General features: G+C 34.3%; 1 protein-coding gene across 5 annotated transcripts in view; it reads left to right on the forward strand.

Moving 5' to 3' along the window:
• The window catches only part of ZCRB1 (zinc finger CCHC-type and RNA binding motif containing 1), a 20,359-nt gene extending 5,025 nt beyond the window's left edge, over positions 1-15,334 (forward strand). For 2 of the 5 annotated variants that reach the window (XM_077170590.1, XM_077170589.1), the window contains 6 exons: positions 5,376-5,404; positions 9,335-9,446; positions 11,536-11,643; positions 14,024-14,136; positions 14,240-14,315; positions 15,143-15,334. In XM_077170590.1, coding sequence (XP_077026705.1) covers positions 5,376-5,404; positions 9,335-9,446; positions 11,536-11,643; positions 14,024-14,136; positions 14,240-14,315; positions 15,143-15,274 — 570 coding nt within the window. In that variant the 3' untranslated portion in view covers positions 15,275-15,334. The remainder of the gene's footprint in view (positions 1-5,375; positions 5,405-9,334; positions 9,447-11,535; positions 11,644-14,023; positions 14,137-14,239; positions 14,316-15,142) is intronic. The other 3 variants (XM_077170592.1, XM_077170591.1, XM_077170593.1) reach the window with 2 other exon arrangements.
• The last annotated feature ends 360 nt before the right edge of the window (positions 15,335-15,694 follow it).

Raw genomic sequence — 15,694 nt, forward strand, 5'->3', positions numbered from 1 at the left:
GAGCCTATAAAAAGATTAGAAAGCAAAAAAAAAAAAAAAAAAACTAGAAAACACAGCCAGAGAAACAGAAGCAAAACCATAAGGAGTTACTCTCACTGCAGGAGGCAGGAGGGTTTGAAAAGAAAAAGGAAGGATCAACAGTATTTTTATGTATAGAGATCAAGTAAAATAAGGACCAAAAATATATGTTCATTGGATTTGGTGATCATTGCTGACTTTACTAAAAGCAGTCTTCTTGGAGTGGTAAGAATAATAGCTAAATTGCAGTAAGTTGAGGGAATGGGAGAAGAGAGTATGGGAATTTTCAATAGGCATTTCAGTAGAGTTAAGTATGAAGGGAAGGAAAGAAGAAACCTCAGCTAAAGAGAGAGCAACAGGGTCCAAAGAGGGATTATTTTTCTGTTTATTTACAAAATGGGAGACAATAGAGTATGTTTGTATGAACAGGAAGAAATACCTGAATATGGGGGATAAAATTAGAAGGGAGGAGGAACCGAAACACAGCAGTGTTAACCTTGGACAGGAGAATGTAAGGATAAAGCTGTGAGTGTAACTAAGTTTGTAGAAAGGTCTCGCCTCTATTTTCTTCATGAAGTAGTTGAAGTCATCCTCTAAGTGGAAAGTAGATGGATAGGAGATTTTAAGAGACAGTAAAAAATTCAGAATAGCTGTTAATGGAACAGAAAATGCTCATTGGGGCAGTTGAAGGACTGTGTGGCAGAGTTGTGAGCCCACATGAGATAGACCACTATGAATTTGTATTGGCTCAAACGTATGCCATTTAGACATGCCAAATCTCACTACTTAAAATTTAAAGGACTTTTAAAGTATAATGTCAACTGCAGTTACTGGGAAACAAGCATCTTTACAAATAAAAAGTGTTCTCATGTTCAGACGCAGCTATTTATTTGTTGTTCAGTATGATTCAAAGATGAATAAGTGATGACCTCTTCCTTCATAAATATGCCCAACAGTTGAAAGTGCCTTCTTTTCCCACTGCAAATCATACTATCCTCAAGTCCCTACCCAATACATGAAACTTTCCTATTTAGATCTCATAGAACTTCTGTAAACTATACCATAATCATAGTCCATAAGTCTGTGTTATCTAATATGGTAGCCACTACTACCATATTAAATTTAATTTTAAATTAGTTGAAATAAAATAAAATTAAAAATTTCTTAGTCACACAAGCCACATTTTAAGCCCTCAGTAGCTATATTTGGCCAGGGGCTACCATGTTAGACACAGAACACTTCCGTCGTCACAGAAGTTCTTTTGAATAACACTGCTTTAAAGGCATAGGTTAATCCTAGTTATCCTTAAGTGTTCGCAGACTTTTTTTGAACATAACATCCTTAAAAGATGGTGGCTGGAGGTTTAGCAAACCTGAAATTTTCTTGTAGTTTCACGTTATGTTACCTTACAACTGCATGTGACTTCTGTATTCTCCATAGTATAATCATAGGTGTTTTAATTAATATTTTCTTTAAATAATTATTGCTATGGAAGTGGACCAACCTATGATTCATTAATATTCTGGCATATGACTAAATACTGTGCAGATAAGGGCCCAAGTTTGAGAAGCATTATAATTGTTTTCTCAGTTTTACAATCTTATTTAACTTAACATCTTTTGTATATAGTACCTCTGTTGAACATTGTGAGGAAAAAAGGAGAAAAGTATGAGTCCTAATCTCTGTAGATTTGATAATTTAAAGGTAAATCTGTCCATTTACCTTTCCCAGCCTTTAAATTAATAATTTTATATATCAGAAACACTAATATGTATTACTGACAATTGAATTTTTTTATATAAGTCAGATATAAGCTCACTACACTTTTTTAAATTGCTGAAACCATAGAATGAGTGCCTCCTTTATATGAAGCATTCTCCTGGACACTCTGAAAAGCAACGAATAGGAACTGATCTTGCCTTCAAGCAAGAGAATAAATCTAAATATCACAGCTGCTTTGATAATGTATGTACAAGATTTAGAGGTATTTCAAGGTGTTAGTTTTTTGTTTGTTTGTTTTGTCTTTCCTGTTTTTTAAGGGAGGGTTGGGAAAGCTTCTTTCAGAAGTCCTGAAAGATAAATTGATGTGTGTCAAATAAAAAAAGGTGAAAGAACATTCAAAGCAGAGAAAACAGCATTTTCAGGAAATACAGTATAATTGGGAAGGACATACCACGGATGGTAAGAAGTATGGGATTTATCTCATAAGTGATAGGGAATCACTGAAAAGTTTATAATCAGGAAAGTGATATCAATTTTGCATTTTAGAAAAATTACTCTTACAGTAGTGTGACAGATAAATTGGACTGGAAGCAGAAAAGTAAGTTAAAGAGATTGATAAAGAAGTTCAGGCAAGAGAAGATGAGGCCCAAAACTAAGGCAGCAGCAGAAGAAATGGAGAGAGAGAACCAATTGAAGAAATGTTAAGGAGGCTTGGTGACTGATTGAATGTGGGCTCTGATGAAGAAGGCATCTGGTGAGGCTTATAGCCTGGGATGACTAGGTAGATGCTGCTGCCACTTAACAAATTGGACATGAGGAGAAAAACAATGAATTTCATTTAAGGTGTGTTGAGAGATAGGTAGGTCACAATGCCATCCTGACCAAAAGTGGGAAAAGAAGTGTAACAAGGTATCGGTGGCTAAGAGAATTCAAATAGAGTCAAGAGGCTACAAGGGAAGTCATTCTTATGAATGCTTCAGTTAGACATTGCTAGCTGTCGTAACTTGCCAGAACCTAACCAAAACCATTCCTGTCAATCTTAAAGAATACCTAGGGCATTTTATTATAAGGTTCTACAAAGGTACCATGCACTAGGGTAACTCTCCAAAACCTACAACCTCCAGATGGGTCCCTGGACCAGATAAGTCCTGAAATGCAGAGGAGCCAGCCTTTCCAGAACATAAACTAGTTCCATCCCCCTATTCCATATTATCAATAGCCTCCTCCAACATGAGAAAGATAGAATGGGCATAGCCCAAATACTCCTAAAGAGTCAGAGAAAATCAAAGATGATGGCAGAGTTATACAGAGAAGGTCGAGTTTAACAAATGAGTACAAGTGCTGAATCATTGTATTGATATTTCTTTTAGCCTCCAGTACCTTAGAGCAGCTAGAAATAAAAACCTAAAATTGTGGAATTGTAACCCATACGAAACCCTGAAATCTGTTCTACAACTAATTGTTGTGATGTACTTTGAAATGTATTGCTTTTTTTGTATATATGTTATTTAAAGAGAAGGAGGATTTAACAAATGAATATGACTGCTGAATCATAATTGATATTTCTGTTGGTCTCCAGTGTCTTGGAGCAACTAGAAGAAAAAACAAAAAATTGTGGAACTGTAACTCATACTAAACTTTAAAATATGTTCTATAACTACTTTTTAAAATGTACTTAGAATTTTATTGCTTTTTGTATATTTATTATATTTCACAATTAAAAAAAAATGTTAAAATACAACTAAAGAAAGAGATAGCTAGGTCAAAGTGTTCATTACCCAGTTGGTTATATGGGACGAGAGGTCAGGAGACTAGAGCTAGAGATAATTTTTAACATTTATTTTCATAAAATTTTTATTGGCCTCATGTTCTTAATAGAATAATACAATCCATACTCTAGAATATTTACCTCTAGAAAAGAGAAATATTCCACTTAAGCAGGCTACCATGCAGGGACAATTACTAGGAATCAAGAAAAATTTCCAGGGTCTTCTATACCAAGAAAACAAAACTAAAGATGGGCAATATGAGGAACAAGATTGGGAATGAATGGAGAAAGCACATATATTTCCCATCATACAGACATCATATCCCAAAAAGGAGGGCCTTCTAGAGCAAAGGAAAAATCACTTGAACAGGTCTATTAGGTTTTCCTTTTCCTCTTGGTTAGGTGATAGGAAGATTGGAGCACGGAGAAATGAGAAGTTTAATATCTGTAAATCACATCTAATAATCTATTATGTACCATATCGTATTTTGTAAATTAAGCTTTTCTGAAAATTTAAACAAAGAAGGGAACAGGAACCTTTAATTTTTCCAGAAAATGAATGTTTTGACCCTAAGGTCTTTATTATATAGAAAACTGTACCTGGCCTTTAGAATTCAAGGTTGCTAACATTGCAATCTGAAAACGCTACATTCCAGCAGTACACAACTTAATCATATAACTCAAAAATATGTTACTCTTGTACATATACGATATATTCTAAAAATCTTTTCTAAGATGCTTATATAATAAATAGAACTTTTCATTTGTAGATAGTGGCTGACACCTTAGAAGTAGATAAGATTGCTTAGGTAAAGATGTAGAAGTAAAGGAGATGAAAGGACCAGCTGTAAAGAACTATCAAGATATTAGGAGTAAAAAGAGGAAGGAACTGTGAAAGAAGTGGACTTTTCATCACAGAAGCTTTTTGGCTTTATATTTAATAAACAGTCTAAGGATCTCTCTTCTGAAACAGTGATTGCTTGCCGGATGAGGGTAGGACAGGGATAGTGGTATTCCACATCATTCATATGTGAAGTGCAGAGTTTCTCTGGGAGCCATGGTGGGAAGTAGTAGTTGCCAAGGAACCCAGCAGCTGTCTAATATGTGTGCCTTAATTCTACCACATATGTAGAGTGTTTTTCGTTCTGTATCCACTCCATCATCAGACATTTAGAAGTGAAGCAGACATGTGTGACTCCAACAACAGTAAGAGTATTATTCACTCATATCCCACAGAAACTGTCACATCTATATACTTACCAAATTTGGTAGGCTATCATATAAATTTGTTAGAAAGAACACCATACCTGAAGGAGAACACAATCAACCAATTGTGGAGAAGAAAAGAATTTATTCATGATCATGCTAGAACAGGCATCAACTGAAAAAATGGTGGCCGGTGTACCCAACAATGGAATGGCACAACAGTACCTACATCTGGCTTACAGCCCCCTCCCTGTTTTTCCACTGATTGGATACTCCAGAGGTTACAGCCTATCCCAATAGTCTAATTTGAAGTTCCTGCGAAGGTTCCTCCTTTGATTATGCTTTATATTTTAATGACCCTGGCCATTAAGGATTTGGCACCAGTTCTAGGCTTTTGTCAGAGGCCCTCCCCTTTCCCTTCCTGCATCACCTTGTGTGAAAGCTAAACTTAGCTTGATTCTTACATAATTGATATGTTTTTCATAGTTTAAAGTCAATTTAAAAATAAATCCACCTTCTAGGGCCTGCCTGCCTTAAGGACTGAAGGATAAAATTTTTTATAATGAAGACTTTAGTTTAGTGTATACATCTTGAAAATGTAATGTTTATTTTTATGATTTTTAAATTAAATTGGAAATTATTATGTGGTCTTTTATTCCAGATATTTTCCAAGTATGGCAAAGTTGTAAAGTAAGTATTTACATTAAATTTCAAAATTTCATTTAAAAAGTATCTGAATTTGCTTTTCCATTATTTTTTAAATGGAAGTAGATTTACTATTTTTTAATTATAAAACACTTGAAAAGAAAAAAGATAGTTCATATAAAAATATTACCGTAACATTTTGATGTATATTCCAGACATTTTTCTAATTACATGAATTCATGTAGACAATTTCTAAGATTCAGTTCTACATGTGCAATTTTATTGTCTTTTATTTACTTGATATTATATCATAAATATCTTTCCATGTACTATAAAGATACATGTTTAATGGTTTCATAGTATTCCATTTCATAATTCATTTAAACAGTCTTTAAAATTTCTTACCATATTACTAAGAACTAAAATTATTTCTGTTATCTAAGACATTAATGACTCTGATTAAGCAAATGTTGGTTACTAGAAAATGTGTATCAAGTATACTATAAATAGATTCCATTTGTCAAATAAGTAGAATGTAAAAAACAAATATTTCAATGCATATGACATGTAAAATGCTTATGAGACTGATAAGAAAACATTCTCTGCCTTTGTTGGATATCAAAGGAAAGACTAGGAACATACAAAAATAGTAATGGTGATAATATCATTTCAGGCTAGAGTTAAGAGATAAAAGTAATTGAAGAGTCTCATATTTAATTCACTTATAACCATTACTTTATGATACATTCTGGTACATATTTAACATCCCAAGAATTTAGAGCATATTTACTTTGCTGGTTTATTTTTCTTCTTGCTTTCCATAAATGGATTTTAAATTGTTGAAATGCATTTGCCTCTTGAGATCATTAACATGTTTTAAACTTACTTCTCAATTAAAAATGATTATCAAAAATGCTTGGGGGTAGGGCAGGCCACAGTGGCTCAGCGGGCTGAGTTTTTGCCTGCCATACTGGAGACCTGGGTTCGATTCCCGGTGCCTGCCAATGCAAAAAAAAAAAAAATGCTTGGGGGTAAATTTTTGGGTCTTCAGAATATCTACCAATCATCATCAACAAACAAAACACTAATAATGATGGTGATGATATCACACTTAATGAGCACAATTATGCTACATTGTTCTAATCTCTTTACGTATATTTTCTCACTTAATGCAACTACCCTATTACTATTATTATTCCAATATTAGATACAAGGTAGCATGTAAACCTACAGTCTTTTTGCTAGTTAGGGGTAGAGACGAGATTTGAATCCAAAGGCCTGATTCTAGATCCTGCTGTCTTAACCATGCCATTTACCTTGATTTTTTTCTAAGAATTCTGAATGACTCTCCTTACAAATATATATTATAAACCAAGAAAATACTATAACATTAAAGACACACAGTTATAAGCACCTATAAACAGAGAAGACCTGGCCTACTCTAAGAAAGTCAGGAAAGACTTACTTAAGTCTGTATTCTTTTAGTAGAAATCTAAAGGATGAGTTAAGTAAGGATGGGAGGAGCATTTCAGGTAGATGGAATAATGTGGGCAAAGGACCTGTGATAAGAGAAAATAAAGTGAGATCAGATAACAGAAAGAAGGCCATTGTGATAGAAGATTATTGAGCTAGGGGGAGAGATACAAGATGAGGCCAAAGATGAAAGCAGTTTCCAGATCGTGCTTCTTAGCCATGTTACTAGAGATTTGGTTTTTCATCTTAAGAACACTGAAAATTTTTTAAATTTCATAAGTTTAAGTTTTTTTAAAGCTTCTTCTGGCTTCAGTATAGAGATGGGATTAGATGGGAGCAAGAGCAGATTAGAGAGACTAGTCAGAAAGCTCTAACAGTAGGCCAGGGAGAAATGGACTAAGATGATACAGATGAAGAGGTAAAGACTGGTCAGATTTGAAAGTTGATCAGATTTGAAGATTTTAAACTTACATTATATATGGGAGTTGGGTAAGGGAGAAGGGAGTGTTATAAATGATACCTGGGTTTCCCAGAGTAGTGTCTATTTCCTATTGTGTGTTTAATAAATATTTGTTTAAATGAGTACATCATATAACTTTATATTGAGTGGTGCCACCATTTTACCTCCTTACCATGCTCTAAAGGAATGTGGGAATCATCCTAAATATATCCTTTTATCTTTGGTGTAATTTGTATGATATTTTTCTGTGTTACTATAGCAGGTAAGTGTAGTATTTGTCTCTGTTGAAATTGATTCATAGGTTGGTCTGTCTCCCCCAATAGACTAAGCTTTCTCTTTAGGGTAAAAACCATGTCTTACTGCCTTTATATTATCTCTGCTTAATACCTGGGCTCCAGACTAATGGAGTGATTGAAGTCTGACCAAATGAAAAAAACAAACATACTCTTTTAAGAAAAGAGTATTTGCCATTGTACCTACCTCTTTGTTCTAACATACTGAGTTAGTTACACAGAGATTACAAAAAAAAAGTATTTATTTACAAATAGGTGAGATGATGCATTGTTTGTACATAAACAGATTATTTCATAGAGACTAGCAAAAAAAGAAAAATCTCCAGGTAAAGAGATTGGAAACTGATACTTGTTCTGAACCTTGAAGAAGGAGTAAAATTTTAATGGGCGAAGATTAAGAAATGAAAAACCACATTGCGTGGTTTATTTTGGCTAGATCTCATAGTTTGGGGGTTGGAGTAGTTAGAAAGATGAGGAAGATGGGAAACATATGGAGAATCTTGATTGCTGAACCAAATAGACAGTTGGAAGCACCAAAGATATTTGAGCAAATGATTGATATGATTTTATTTATTTATTCCTTAAATAGATTTGCCTTCTAGTATATGAGACAGAATTAGCATCAAGGGAACCTATTAAATAGGTTATTATAACAGTAATGAAACCATGGGCAAGAAAAAAGTAGCAGAAATGAAAAGGGACAGATGGGAGGAATTATTGACTCAGGGTGACTTAGAAAATTAACAGCTTCTTCTGAAATAGGGCTTAAAAAAATGGTTTATAACTTTAACTCACCTTCACAAGCATTATAAAAATTACAGACATCATCACCCTTTACTCCTAAATACTTCAAGGTGTACTTCCTAAAAAGAGGGATATTCTTTTATATAAGCACAATAGAGTTATAAACTTCATAAATCTATATTGATATAATACTTGTATTGAATCTACCATCCATGTTTCGATTTTGTCAGTTGTCCTAATAACATCCCACTTGGCATTTTTACTCTCTAATACAGGAAACAGTCTGGAGGAGATGTCTTATCATTTTAGCCTACTTTAACCTGGAACATTTCCTCAGACTTCCGTTGTTTTTATGACATTGGCATTAAATAATATAGCCCCCCCTCCCATTATTTTATTCCTAATTTTGTGTTTGCTAGCTGTTTCCTTATGATTAGACTGGGGCCATATAGTGCTCGCTGGTATACTGCATAAATGATACTCTTCTCTGACTATCACATCTGGAAGCACAGAGTGTCCATCTGCCCCTTATTTAGATATGTTGTGGTATGGCTAGCAACTCATTGAACTACAGAATCTTTAAAAGAATATTAGAATATAATTAAATTCTAAAACCTAGAAAAATAATTCTTTTTGTCTAGAAGAAAATACTTCAGTTTTGTTTTGTGCATGGTGAGGAGTTAGTAAAGAGGAATTATACTTATTCTTCAAGACTTCCCTGTCTTTATAATCTCTTTACTTCATCCTTCAACCTCTGAGTAATGTTAGATTTGTCAGACAATCTAATCATAGCTATGCTCACTGTATTAAATCATTATCAGATTTTCTCATTTCCATTCTTCTTGATATCCCATGACTTTGAAGAAGCAGCTGATTTGTCAAATTATTATCTGTGTTTTACTATTTAATCCTTTTTTAAAACTTAGTTTTCCAAGTATTTATTAATATCTCTTTTATTTATTGCTGTCTTCTTTGTTTAAACTGGCTGCTTATTTTTGTTTTAAGGGTTACTATAATGAAAGATAAAGATACCAGGAAGAGTAAAGGGGTTGCATTTATTTTATTTTTGGATAAAGAATCTGCTCAAAACTGTACCAGGGCAATAAACAACAAACAGGTAAGCCATTCATTCCCAACAAACTTTTTAATCCAAAAGGCTCTGTGTTCAATCTAGGCCCCAAAATGTGGGGATGCAGTGGATGGTCATGTCCGATGGGTATTATTCAGTTCTGAAGGTATCTAACTTATGGAAAAGAAGATAAGTATTTTAGTTTGCTAAAGCTGCTGGAATGCAAAATACCAGAAATTGATTGGCTTTTATAAAGGTATTTATTGTTATAAGTTTACAGTTCTGAGGACTTAAAAATATCCAAACTGGATGCACGGGTGGTTCAGTAGTAGAATGCTTACCCACCATGTGGGAAACCCAGGTTCGATTCCCAGATCATGCACCTAAAAAAAAACATCCGAACTAAGGCATCCAGAAAAAGATACTCTGATTCCAAAGGCCAGTGTCTGTCACATGGAAGGCACATGGCTGTCATCTGCTGGTCCTAGTTCCCAGTTCCAGTGCTTCCAGCTTCTGATTTCCATGGCTTCCTTTCTATGTGTCTGTGGGTCTTGACTTAGCTGATCTATCAAAACTCTGGGTTTCATCTCTTAGCTTAGCAACTCATGGAAAGGCACATGGCGACATCTGCTGGGCTCTATCATCCGATAGCCCAAACACCCCTAAAGAGAAGGATGGCAAGATCAAAGGTGAGGTGATGGTGGGTTATACAGAGAAGATAGGAGTTAACAAATGAATATGAGTCCTGAATTATTAAATTGCTATCTCTTTTAGTCTCCAGTATTTTATAGCAGCTAGAAATAAAAACCTAAAATTGTGGAATAGTAACCCATATCAAACTCTGAAATATGTACTATAACTAATTGTGGTGCAGTGCTTTGAAATTTATTGCTTTTTGTATATGTGTAATCTTTCAAAAAGGAAAAAAAGTCGATTGTGAAGATAAAATATATACATCTTCTAGCCTCTTATATTCTGGGGCAGCTAGAAGGAAAAATCTGAGAGGGTCGTATGGAAGCTGTTCTAGTTTGCTAGCTGCTGGAATGCAAAATACCAGAAACAGGATGGCTTTTTAAAAAGGGGAATTTAATAAATTGCTAGTTTACATTTCTAAGGCTGAGAAAATGTCCCAATTAAAACAAGTCTATAGAAATGTCCAATCTAAGACATCCAGGGAAAGATACCTTGGTCCAAGAAGGCCGATGAAGTTCAGGGTTTCTCTCTCAAGTGGAAGGACACATGGTGAACACAGAGTTTCTCTCTCATCTGGAAAGGCACATGGTGAACACAGTGTTTCTCTCTCGTCTGGAAGGGCACACAGAGAATATAGCGTCATCTGCTAGCTTCTTTTGGCTTCCTGTTTCTTGAAGCTCCCCGGAAGGCATTTTCCTTCTTCATCTCCAAAGGTCGCTGGCTGGTGGACTCTGCTTCTCGTGGCTGTGTCGTTCTGCTCTCTCTGAATCTCTCTTTCTCCAAAATTTTCCTCTTTTATAGGATTCCAGTAAACTAATCAAGACCCATCCAAAAGACGTATCTCTACCTAATCCATTTTAACAACCACTCTTGATCACTCAAGATCACATCAAGAGGGAGGTGATCTAATTACACTTACAAACATACAGTACTGAATAAGGATTAGAAGAAACGGTTGCAATTTACAAAATGGGATTAAGATTTAAACATGGCTTTTCTCGGGTACATACATCCTTTCAAACCAGAACAGTAGCCCATGACAGACTCTGGGATCTGTCCTGTAACTAATTACTGGAGAGTGCTTTGAAAACTATTGCTTTTTTATTTCTTTGCTTTGTATATATGTTATGCTATACAATAAAAAAAAATTTTTTTTAAAGGGCCCACCCTACAATATTGAATCATGAATCAGGATTAGGAGAATAAGGTTTCTCTGAAGTATGTAAATTTCAGACTAGCACAAGAAGAGCAGTACTGGGTACTGCTCTTACCAAAACATTGGTAAGAATGCTATAGGACAGAATTTTCCACACCTAAATAGGCAACCACTAAAATTATCCAAAAGTAAAATGGACTTAAGATTTGAGGAAATGAGATCAAATAACTTCAGTTTTAAGTTTCAGTGAAATACATCCTTCTGCATTTACATTTTTCTCTGATTTAGCTGTTTGGTAGAGTGATAAAAGCCAGCATTGCTATTGACAATGGAAGAGCCGCTGAATTCATCCGAAGGCGAAACTACTTTGATAAATCTAAGTGTTATGAATGTGGGGTGAGTAAACCTAAACCTTTGTGGAATTTTCCATATTTTACTTTAAGGTTTTTTCACATTGGTTTTATTTGTGCTCATCAAAACTTCTGACTGGCTAAAAAGAGTTTATGAAATTTGTTTTACTTAGGGACTCTGGACACATCTAAATAAACTCAGTTGAAATGTAGTGTATCAAGACAACCTGGGTTGGGTAATAGAGAGTGGTATTTTCTCCAGATTCTAAATCTTTGAAACGTGTTAGATTAAAAAGTGTAAGACTAATTACTTACAAGTTTGCATGCTTAACATTTAAATAACCAGGAATCACTGTCTTAAAAGTTTTAGTGAAAGATTTCAGTTACTAATAGGATGATTGCCTGTTTCTAGATCATTTTCCCAATGTTTAAGTATTAAAGTACAGTACAGACATCAGATGAGCCATTCTCTGTGAGATACTGTGTTTTTAGAGGTTTTTTCCTATTAGTACTTTTTTTTTTTTTTTTTTACATGGACAGGCACTGGGAATCGAACCCGGGTCCTCTGGCATGGCAGGTGAGCATTCTTGCCTGCTGAGCCACTGTGGCCCACCCCCTATTAGTACTTTTAATCTTTTGTTGGTGAACTATTCCCAAATTTCTTTGTTCTCATCATCATCATATCCATTTAAATGTTGGGTGATTAGATTAGAGCAATTTTGCACATGGTGTGTAGTGGTTCCAAGACAATTGCATTCTGAATCACGTCAGTTTCCAAAATGACGAAGAAGCAAAGTCCAGAAGTATTTAAGGGGACCTTGGAAGGAGATTACTGAAAGGCATTGTCCTGGCTACCAAATCAAAAGGAGGATACAAAGAAATGAGTTTGGGGTCCTTTCATCCACTGCTGCTGCCCCTGCCTTCTCCCCGTTGACCCCCCCCAAGAAAGATAGATAAATAAATAGACAGACAAACAGATGGGTAGATGGATAGAAAGAGCAAGCAATCAAGACCTTGGGTACATATTAGTTCTGTCATTTCCTACTGACAGTTACTTTTATCTTAAGTAAATGATTCAGAAACTGTGTTCTCGAGTCCTGAGTCTTGTTTAGGAAAAATAAGGGAGAGGGGTACTTATTATCAGGTTAGTATGTATTTCATATTCACAGTAAATATTAAATTACCTGAGAAATCCTGGAAGATTCTGTCATTGTGTTCATTTTGGTTTATGGATCCGTAGATTTGTTATATTATACTGTATACATTTTTGTATTTCTTTAAATCCCTCCTCCAAATCTGTCTACATTTATTTAGTCTGTTTTTCCCATAGTTACTTTGGAAAAAGTAAATCCTCTTTTTATTAGATACGTTAATATTTTTTTATATGACAGTTTAGAAAATGCTTCTCTAAGTACATTCTCTCTGCTAGTCCCTTGAGTCCATTCTTAAACCAATAATACTTCCTGAGTTTAGCCATGTCCCCAGGTATACAGAGTATACGTCTGTTTCATGCTTTCTCAAACATGTTTGAAAAGCATGATTACTTTTCTCATCTATTGTTCTAATCCTGGCTCAATCTCTCCCCACAACCCCATTTTCACATATTACCCCTTAAATATATTTTAGTGAGCTAATGTATAGATTGTAGTTCAGAGTTTATGGTTCATTATGAATAATAGTGTAACCCAACTCTGACCAAAAGAACAGTATAATATCAAATGATGTGTAATATGATATTGATGCATTATGAAGTATTATATAATTGTAATATAATACAAGACATAATTTAAATTTTCTATAAGTTTTCAAAATCTGTGTATTTTACTTTTTCAGTGCATATTAATTCAGACTAACCATATTTCCAGCATTTAGTTGTCACATTTGGCTAGTAGCTACCGTAACTGGACAATACAGATCTAGTCTTAAATGATACAAAAGGAACAAATGAAATTAATAGGAAAAGTGAGGAAAAACCTGAAATTTTCATGTTTTTCTAACAGACTGTTAAGCAACATATTGGAAATTAACAGAAATACTAAAATTTTGTCCCCATGCTATCAAATAGATGACTTAACATTTTATATTTAGGGTAGGTGGGCCAATTAATTTTTTAATTGTATTATCATACCCTGAATCTTGAGGTTTTAAATGTTCAAGGAAATGCTTTACTCTTCTAATGAAACTACTAAAATACTCCCTAGTCATTAAAGTAGCTTGTTGGGAATCATAATATCATAATCTCTTTTGTTATTAATTTTGTAGTGTATATATTCAGTATGGCAATATTCTTTTTAAAATTCTAAAACCTTTGAGTTGTATGTTACCAGGCAAGTTTCTGTTAATAAATTTCTGTGGTTACAAATAAAGTATTTTCCTTTCTATTTTGTTTTTGTTTTTTTCCTTTCTTTTCTAATGGGAAACAAAAGGAAAGTGGACACTTAAGTTATGCCTGTCCTAAAAATATGCTTGGAGAACGCGAACCTCCAAAGAAGAAAGAGAAAAAGAAAAAAAAGAAAATTCCTGAACCAGAAGAAGAAATGTATGTATAGCTAATTACTCTTAGTGACCACATTCATGTGCTGCTTCTGTCTTTTTACTATTGGTTGAGTGCATTCTAATTTTTCCTTTTTAAAATAATTTAGTGAGGAAGTAGAAGAAAGTGAAGATGAGGGGGAAGATCCTGCTCTTGACAGCCTCGGTCAGGCCATAGCTTTCCAGGTACTAAATAGTTCTTTAAAAAGGTACCATGCCATAGCTGCCTTAGGTTAATAGTTTTATATGCCTTGCTTACCTTATTGACCATCTTCTCACAGCAGATATTTTTCCCCTTCACCTCCTGAACTTTAGGGAACAGGCTGTTTCGCTGAGGTCTTTAGAGCAATATGATAGAAAATTCCCTGTTGAACCTCCGTAACACTTAATATTTTAAATTGTCCCCATTATAGAATTGACCAGAACTTTCAATTAAAGTTAGGTTAGCCCAGCAGAAAAGATTTTATTAAATAAAAGGCATTGTTTTAAAAGAAGCTTCACTTCAAAACAAAACCAAAAACATACTTTTGACCAGTAAAGGCCCTAATACAAGTATATGAAACATTTTGGGGAAAAAGGCATGTAATCTAACTATATAAGCAGTTATTTTGTTTTAATGTAGTTGATAAATTATAAAAGCATGCATCAATTTATCTTTCCTCGAATTAAATAATGTCTTACTGGATATAACATTTCCACCTCCAACAACAATGGCAAGAATTAACACACTTGTTAATTAGTAGAGATTGCCTGAAATCATTTTGAGACATTAAGGGTCTGGGACAGAACTTGGCTATATGCATACATACCTGCACACTTACATACCTACCTACCTACCTACATACATACATACCCTGAATGGAATAGAATTGTCTGCAGTGGGCATGGGAAGGTAGGAAGTGGTGACATTTGTGTTGTGTTTTTGCCATGTTTTGAATTAATGAAGAAGAAATAATATTAAACAGTTCCTGATTATGTTGTTGTTTTGTTTTGTTTTCTCAATCACATTATAGCAAGCCAAAATTGAAGAAGAACAGAAAAGATGGAAGCCCGGTTCAGGCGACCCCTCAACATCAGATGATTCAAGACGCCCAAGGATAAAGAAAAGCACATATTTCAGTGATGAAGAAGAATTTAGTGATTAAAATTGATATTTATTATGTAAAAAAATGTTAAAATTAAAAAATCTTAAGTATAAAGTTCAATTGGAGACTAAAAATTACTTTTAGAACTTTACACATAAGAACCCTGATACTCCAAAAAAATTTCATTTTCAGATGGTTACATTGATTTTTTTTGGTGTTTCAAAAGAGTAACCTGCAGCGTGGTTTGAAATTTGTACTGTTTCTATCATTAATAAAGTTATGGCTTCTTGTTGGATGGAAAAAAAAAAAACAACCCTTGATACTAAGCCACAAGTTTGGTTTATTTGGGCATAAAATTCCAACCGAACCCCAGATTTGAGAGTCATTTGGATGGACAAATGGTTTCTTGTGGTGTTTTAGTCTAATAAAACTGATGACAGAAAAGGGGGAAAAACTATCATAGCAGGCAAAATAAGAAGT

Source organism: Tamandua tetradactyla, chromosome 7, assembly GCF_023851605.1.
Source record: "Tamandua tetradactyla isolate mTamTet1 chromosome 7, mTamTet1.pri, whole genome shotgun sequence".
NCBI lineage: Eukaryota > Metazoa > Chordata > Mammalia > Pilosa > Myrmecophagidae > Tamandua > Tamandua tetradactyla.